Here is an 8,820-nt window from a genome sequence, read left to right on the forward strand (position 1 = left end):
CCTGCCCTAGGCGGCTGGGGGGCTGAGGGCGGGTCTGGCCGCACCGTGTGCCTGCCACCCCCCGGCGGGGCTGAAAGGACTGGGGGACTCTGGCGGGGCTGAGGAGACTGGGTGCCTCCATCTTGTGCAGTGATTCCCAAAGTGGGCGCTACCACCCCCCGGTGGGCGCTGCAGTGATCCAGGGGGGCGGTGATGGCCACAGATGCATTTGGGGGCGATGAGTAACTGCTATTAAAATTTTAAAAAAATTAATTTCCAGGGGCTGAGTAATATTTTTTCTGGAAAGGGGGCGGTAGGCCAAATAAGTTTGGGAACCACTGATCTTGTGGCTATGGGCACCACCATCTTTGTGACGGTGAGACAGTCAATTTGCATATTCCCGCTTTATTAGATAGGATTGTTAACTATATTCCCTATTCTTTATTTATTTTTTAATGCTTTTAATTGATTTTAGAGAGAGAAGAGAGAGGGAGAGAGAGAAACATTGATTGGTTGCCTCCTGTATGCACCCTGACCAGGGATCGAACCCACACCCAGGCATGTGCCCTGACTGGGAATTGAACCAGCAACTTTTCAGTGCATGCAACAGTGCTCAACCAATTGAGCCACATTGACCAGGGCTATATTCCCTATTCTTTACCTTATATCCCTATGCCTATTTTGTAACGATTTAGTACTTCTTAATCCCATCACCTTATTTTACCCTGCCCAACCCCCCCCCCCAACACTCCTCCCTTAACACCCCTCCCCTCTGGAATCCATCAGTTTGTTCTCTGTATCTATAAGTCTGTTTCAATTTTGTTTGTTCATTTATTTTGTTCTTTAGCTTCCACATGTACTAGTAAGTGATATCATATGGTATTTGTCTTTCTCTATCTGGCAGAACTAAGCCAGATTTAATTTTATTTTTTCTAAAAAAGGAAATTGGTATTTTCTATGAAAAATTAAATGAAATAATTATGCAAAAAAAAAAATACCTACTTTCCACAGTTAGTAACACTTAGTAAATGCTACATACTATTTCCTTCCCTATATTTAACACTAATGGGTAAGTGTTAGGAGGATTCTTGGCCACAGCCTGTTCCTTCCTGGGCCTGGTGGGTATGCAGGTTGGTGACAGCAGTAGCTGCCCGCCAGGGACAGGGCAGGAGCACCGTAGCTCACTCTCTGGGTTGGCAGCATTCCCCCGGGGGACGCAGAAACTGGCAGCTGGTGAACAACTGGAGGCAGAGCTAGTCGGCCCCACTTGCCTGTAGGTCACCTCCACCACCAAGGTGGCCATCCCAGCATGTGTGTGTGTGTGTCTGTGTGTGTGTCTCTGTGTGTGTGTATGTGTGTGTATGTGTGTGTATGTGTGTAGGGGGGTGTGTGTGTGGGTGTGTGTGTATGTGTGTGTGTGTGTGTCTGTGTGTGTGTGTGTCTGTGTCCACTGCATGCCCTAATGAAAGGGGAGCTAGCTAGGCCTCAGCTGTTCGCCACACTCTGGGTCCAGGGAGACAAACGTGGGCAGCAGTGGTGGTGAGTGTGAAAAAGACCTGTGCCCTCGTCCTCTACACACCAAAGCCCGGTGAGGAGGCAAGTGCCCACAGGCACCGGAAGTGCAGAAAGAGCTTGGAGAACGAGGGCAGAAGACGCTCTCTCCCTCATGGCAGCCCAGGGAAAGGCAGCCATGTGACAGCCTCCTACTTGGAGCCCCCCCGCCCGCAGAGCTGCCACCTCCATTCAGCAGCCTAGGTCCTGCAGGCTAATTAAGTTAATAAAAAAGAACTAAAGGAATGGAGGAGGGAGCTGGAGGAGGGGTGGGGGATGCTGCTGTGCTCAGAGTTAGGAGGTGTGAAAAATGAATCTGTCTTTCAATTACCAGCTTTGTAACCCCAGGCACATTACTACAGGAGGCCTGTTTCTTCACCTGAAAAATATGAATCACAGTCCTCGTGTCACAGGGAGGACCCTTGTGAAAACCACAATTATCATATGCACACTAATGTCTGCACTACCCACACCAAGAAACATGCTGTTTATTTTGCTCATGGCTGTGCTCCTAGCCCCGCAGGGCCTGGCCATAGCAGGTCCTCAATAAATGTTTACTCAGACCTGAGCAGAAGGTACCGTCACAGCTCCCGGTGTTTTTAAGGGCATTTTGAGGGGCGATACTATGAGGAACAAAAGGTTAGGAGAGCCTGAGGGTGGAGGCTGCCTGGTGGAGAGAGTCTGGGAAGCTGCTCCCCGCAGTGAGCCTGGAGCAGAGCAGAAGTGTGCCTGGGGGCAAAGTCCCAGGGGTCCCAGGTGAGGCTTCCTCTCTGGGCACCTTGCCCAGTTGCATAGGACCAGCTCTGTGTCCCACCAGGTACCTGGGAATCCATGAGAAGGCCACCCAAAACAGCACAATCCCTGACAGCACTGGAAGGACAAATGGGAACTTGCCAAAATTTTGTTTTAAAAATACTAGCAATAATAAAATAGGGGGGAATAATCCATTGACCTCCAGTGCCTGCACATAAATATCGACAGTATCAAAAAAGCAAAAAGAAAGGTGTTTTTTTCTGTTGTTGTTTTCTACAACAAATGACCATCATACTGCATGTTCAACAGAACATTTCCTATTTGTTTGAGTATCTTATTAAAGAATCAGAAAGGCATAACTAGTGCATTTTTTTGGACTGGGTTTGCAGAATCTCAATCACGCAAAGCATTCACCGTATCCCTCATTTTTCTTTTTAAAATTTTAAAAATGTTCCATTAGATTTGGAAAATGTCTTCTTGTAGGAGGAATCTTTTGAAGGACCTTTTGTTTTTTAATTGGGTAAATTTAGGTTTTATACTGACATGAAATGACAGAAAGGACTTACAATATTTCAGCATCTAAATTTGGCAAAACATTCAAAACAATTTTGTCTCAAAAAATTTGTCAAAACAGATAATAAAAGTGTTGGCAAGGATGCAGAGACATTGGAATTCCCTTACATGCTGATGGGAGTGTAAAATGGTGCTGCCACTTTGGAAAACAGCCCAGCAGTTCTCATTTTTTAAGAAATAAAGTTTTCTCTCCCTGCACTGGAGACTCTGCTTGTAACACTTCGAACACCAGGGGAGTCTCAGCCAGGCTGGGAGACTGACCTCACCCAACTAACATCCTTCTCTTTGTGCTACAGTATGTGTCCAGCTGTCGCGCCGTCACTCAGAGTGCACCAGAGCAAGGCGGCTGCCCCCATCACCACCTCCCCCACCACCACCGCCACCACCACTCCCACCACCACCCCCGCCACCACGCCCACCCTCACCACCTCCACCACCAGCAGGCAGAGCTGCGTGCCCCCCAGGTGACGCCCTGCCTGTGCCCCCTGTTCTCCTGCCAGTGGGAAGGCCACTTGGAGGTGGTGGTGCCCCACCTGCGGCAGACGCACAGAGTGGATATCCTGCAGGGAGCTGAGATCGTCTTCCTGGCCACGGACATGCACCTCCCGGCCCCGGCTGACTGGATCATCATGCACTCCTGCCTCGGCCACCACTTTCTGCTGGTGCTCAGGAAACAGGAGAGGCATGAAGGGCACCCCCAGTTCTTTGCCACCATGATGCTGATTGGGACCCCCACCCAGGCCGACTGCTTCACCTACCGCCTGGAGCTCAACAGAAACCATCGGCGTCTCAAGTGGGAGGCCACCCCCAGGTCTGTCCTTGAGTGTGTGGACTCGGTGATCACTGATGGGGACTGCCTCGTCCTCAACACCTCGCTGGCGCAGCTCTTCTCCGACAATGGCAGCCTTGCCATCGGAATCGCTATCACTGCGACAGAGGTCTGCTCCTCAGAAGCCGAGATGTGAAGTGAGAGGCCACCGGAGGCTCACACACAGCCACCCTCCTCCAGGAAACTCTGCTTGTGCCCTTCGGATCTCCAGATTCCAGGACTCCACACTCCTTTTTATTCTTCTTCCTTTACCACCCTCCCTTCCTTCCTTCCCTTCCCCCCCTCCCTCCCTTCCTTCTTTCTTTTTCTTTCTTTTTTTTTTTTGTCTCAGGTGCTTAGGGGTATCTAGTATTTGTCTGCCTTGGGCATTATATTATGCAAACATCCTGTGATTCAAGATCTTGGTGAAATGTTTGTACTGATTAGTTGGAATAGTTTTACAGAACATTTGTAATTAATTCAATCAGAATGATTATTATCACCCCCCTCCACCCCAATTCCCTTCTCCATGGCTTCCAAAATGAGCAAATTTCACCGAGACCACGAAGCAGACTGGGGTTGAAAAGAGACTTGGTATCCAAACCATTTCTTATTCACCGAGACCACGAAGCAGACTGTTGGGGTTGAAAAGAGACTTGGTATCCAAACCATTTCTTCCTTCTCTTTTCAGTCTATTTCAGGGCGAGCTAACTCTGAAGTGTGTGAGAACAGCAGGTTGGGAAGGGGACCTGGCCAGTTCAGAGATATATTTCAGACCAAGCAGACACAACCTCAGGGGCAGAGCTGTGCTGCTGGATATGAGGAGATGGTGTCTCCTCAGAAGGCCAGGCAGGGCCCAGGGCTGGAGGCGCCATCACACAATGAGTCTTCTGGTTGGTCCCAGGGCTCAGGGGCGGGGCAGACATTGAGCCCTCTTTGGCAGGCTGCTGTGGGCTTGCTCTCGGCCTGTGCCATCTTTTCCTGCTCTGGAATCAAAGTCCTCATATTTCTGGTGCTTTCTTGAAAACCTCTTTGCCCTCCTCTGAGCAAGTAGTAAAAAACAATGGGCAAGATGTGGGGAAAGAGAAGCAGCTGAAAAAAACGTGGATAAAATTAATCTCCCACCTCTGGGAGGGTGTTCTCTACTCAGAGCGTTTTATTATAAAGTTAAAAAAATCCATCAGTCCTTTCACTAGCTTGGAGCACTTTTCTATCACACAAAGAACCCCCTGTGCTCTTGGAACCTTATAAACCAGAACCACAGCTCACCATCAGATACAAGGAGCTTGGAATCTGTGCCCAGATCCTTGGACCTGGAGGGCTGGCCCAGGTCCTCATACATCAGGGAGGGTCCTCTTTCCTTTCATTACTTTCCAAATTGCTCGAGGGCCCCATTCAGCGCACAGATGTTATCACTGGTCAAGTGTGTATTCGGCACCCTGCTGCAGTGTGACTGAAAATCCATGTTGCCTCTAGGTAGATGGCTTTCTCTTATTTGGTTGTTAGAACAATTTGTCAACATCTTATTGAAATCTCTCATATATTTGAAGAAAATAGCATGTTTAGTCAACTTGGTCTCTTCTGTTCAAGGTGGAATATCTGTAATCTTTCCCCCTAGGCCCTCTTCTCCCTTCTTTTTGTCATTTTTGTGCTCCCCTTGGCCACTCTCCAGTCACTGAAGAAGCATGGCGCCAAACCCCACACAATGCTCATCAGAACTGAGTGGGCCTTTTGCCAACCAATGCTTCACTCCCTCACCCCAGCCCCTTGGCTGGATCCTGGCAGGCCTCCAAGTGAGCACTTAGTTTCAGGCAGCTTGCCCTGGCTGGTCACCAGCAATCTTTTCCCCACCAAAAATAATCAGCCCTGAAACACAACGCCCTTCCCTTAATGACCAGGTAATCCTCTAGCCACCTGTCTCACCAACCCACACCGAAAGCACCTGAAGGGTGGTGCCAGTCAACAGAAGATTTAATCACGAAGCCCCTCTAGTCACACAGTGATTGCGAGGACCCTGGAGCTGAGGTTTCCTTCTTTTAGAGCCGTAAGGGGACCAATAAATATTGTGTCACTGACTGAGATAAGCATCAGATTACAACCTCCTTTTTCTTAGCTTAGTCAGAACATCCTACCAGGGCACCAGTACCCCCCTCAGACCTTACAGATGGTCAAGAATGGAAGCAAACTGGGGCCAGTTGATCAGCACTGGAGAGACTGGCTCACCTGGCTCCTTGCTTTCTTCCCAGGCCCTCGCCTGGAACCTAAGACCTCCTTGGCTGCAAGTCTGCTCCCTCTGGAAGCCACAGTTCCTCCCCGGTTTCTGCTACTCAACTGCTTTTATAGCATTTGTGTAGCATCACAGGTGCCCAGATAAATAAACAAACAAAACCTCAATTAGAGCGTAATTAGTGTTCATGGAGCCTTAAGACTCCTGCAAACATTACCTCTGCCTTCTTGTTGTGCCAAGTTACCTGAGCCAAATGGGAATAACTTCACATTATTGCTATTGCTCACAAGACTGTATTATGAATAAGTGATCCTAGCTAGAAACCGGTATTTTTGATTACTAGAAACTTTTAGCATAAAGGGTAGAAATGTGTTATTTTCATCCATCTATGGTGCTGTCAAGAAGGCCTGCTCTCCATATCCACATGTGAAGAATGGAAGCAAAAGGAGCCAACTGAAAACAATGACAGAGACAAGAGATTTGTTCCAAGAATAGGGACAGAGATTGGTACCAACAAAGCACATTGTGTTGAGCTTTACAGTCATAAAGGGCTCCCTCATTTGAGTCTCAGGTTAATCCTCATTAGTATCTTCAGTATCCTAAAATAAAAAATAAAAAAGGTTCAGAGACATTAAATGACCTTTCCAAAGTCGCATATCAAGTGGTTGGGACCATGACTAGAAACAGGTAAATCAACAGCAAACTTGGTGTTCCTTCAATAGGAAGTCTGACCCAAAATATTCAGCAATGTTCCCACCTCATTAGTGGGATGTGGGCCTGAGGGTCAACTGGGTCTTGGTCCTGGGATACTTGGGGAAGCAGACAGACAGATTTGCTTTTAGAGGCATCTCAGCTTGAAGAACTGGTCAACTTGGAAGTGGGGGGGAGGGGAGGATGGAAGGGTGTTTGAGGTGTGTGGGAACCCTCATGTATCTGATCACCCACTCCAGGCTCTTCATTCTTAGACTCCCAGAGCCCTGGGAACTGGTTGCCTCATTCCATTCTATTCAGGTGCTGCCTTAATGATGCACCAAGGAATATTTGCATTTTAAAAGCAGGCCTGGGGAGAAGGCAGCATTTAACAGCAAGAAGTGAGTCACCAGTATTTGAACTTCAGGCACCTGTGAGGGCAATTATTTCAGGAGGTGTGGAGAGAAGGACACTTCTGCCCCTGCAGCTGACCCTACATAAATGGTTGTTGCAGAAATGAAGGTCAGGCTACACAAAGAAGATTGTCTTTAACAATCAATCTCTGTGTGATCTTGCACCTGAGATAGATCCTATCATTGCAACTACTGTAGACAGTTTAGAAACAGATCAGGTTAATAATAATAGTAATACTCATGGCTACCATTTATTGAGGGTTTACTATGTGACCCAGTGGGCTATCTACTTAGAGTATATTATTATCTCATTTAATTCCCATAACAACCTTATGAAGCAAGTACATTATTGTACCCACAAGAAACTTAAGCTAAGAGAGGTTAGACACTTGTTTAAGATTGCACAGCTAACAAATGGTAGAGCTGAGCCTGAAACCCAGTACGTCTAGCTCCAATGTCCAGGCTTCTGACCAATACCAACTATGTCATTTCAATGAATTCATGGACCAAGGCTAAGAAGGATCTTAAAGTCTGAATGGCATAGAGGCCTTTTGTACTTTAATACTAAATGTGCCCTTTTATTTCTCCTTTTTCTCCCTCTTTCCCCAGCCCAAGACAGAGTGTTGTGCTAAAGGTGGCTTGTATACCAGTTGTTAAATTTTTAAAAGATGTTTATGAGACAAATGTTAAACACAGCCATTATTAAAAATTAAATTGTATAAATTTGCAATTAAATAAGTTATTAAACAAAGATAATACTCAAAACTCTCCACTTCCTAATTATTTCACTACTTTTTTATTTTCTGTGCTCTAGAGGTTATTTCCATCTATCATAACTATATGGTGAGCACACTATATAATGATGTCCTTCAGCACATCTCCCAACTCCACATTTAGTGACATGGCTTGAAATTGACCTTGGGGGTAGTATTTATACCATGGAAATTGGCAAGTGTTTTTAACTAGGCTTTTACCTCTCAGAGATCTAGTCTTTAAACAGTAACCAGCACACCACTACCTAGACAACTCTGATATACACAGGACTTTAAATGATGAAGCAAGATCCTGGTGGCCACACTGACAGGGGCACAGTTGACAGGCAAGCCAGTGAAACGGAAAATACAAACTGTTCTACCGAAGAGACTGAAGCTTCTAAGTTGCTTCAAGAGCATTCCCTGCCCTATTCCAGACCCTTCTCTGTTGCTGTTAGTGTGGGAAGTTTTATTCAATGACTTTCACAGAAATATCATGGCCCCACAAACCAGCCTCTTGGCCATCCCAATCCAAAAAGTAAAACCAGGCTCTACAACACTGGTATCTCCTGTTACTTGTTCTTATAGGTCATCTTTCTTATCTCTACATGTAGACCAAAACACAATCTAAAGAAATATTTTATTTTTTAAATTAGAGATTGGAAATATCCAACACCTGAGAAGGGCAAAGTGAGCAGTGGTTTCAAACATCACATAAAATATGGAACCACCAAAATAGGACCCTTACATAGCACCAAGCTGAGAGACAGGAAAGGGAATGAGTCAAGAAATGAGTCCCATGAAGAACAGAGCACAGCATCTTACCTTTTTACTCTGGCTGCTTCACTTCATTGCAACCCAAAAAGGACCCTGTTCATAGTCCAAAGCCCAGAGCAATACTCTTTCTAAATTAAGGGCATGGTTCCCACTAGGATAAAAGTCACAGGAAACTGCAGCCTGGGTGCCTTGAAACAGGCAGAATCTCCAAGCTCAATAGTGAATCAGTTACTCTGATCCCAGTGGTTTCAATGTAAGGGAGGGAAGAGGTAAGGCTTGTTGAAGCTTCCACTTGGA

The 8,820-nt window shown here is 46.5% G+C and overlaps 1 protein-coding gene across 1 annotated transcript in view; it reads left to right on the forward strand.

Annotated features, from left to right (window-relative positions):
- The window catches only part of SIAH3 (siah E3 ubiquitin protein ligase family member 3), a 78,567-nt gene extending 74,297 nt beyond the window's left edge, over window positions 1–4,270 (forward strand). The window contains exon 2 of the mRNA XM_005863216.2: window positions 3,153–4,270. Within this exon, the coding sequence (XP_005863278.1) occupies window positions 3,153–3,821 (669 nt within the window). The 3' untranslated portion in view covers window positions 3,822–4,270. The remainder of the gene's footprint in view (window positions 1–3,152) is intronic.
- The last annotated feature ends 4,550 nt before the right edge of the window (window positions 4,271–8,820 follow it).

The sequence above is a fragment of the Myotis brandtii genome, unplaced genomic scaffold, assembly GCF_000412655.1.
Source record: "Myotis brandtii unplaced genomic scaffold, ASM41265v1 scaffold174, whole genome shotgun sequence".
Lineage (NCBI taxonomy): Eukaryota > Metazoa > Chordata > Mammalia > Chiroptera > Vespertilionidae > Myotis > Myotis brandtii.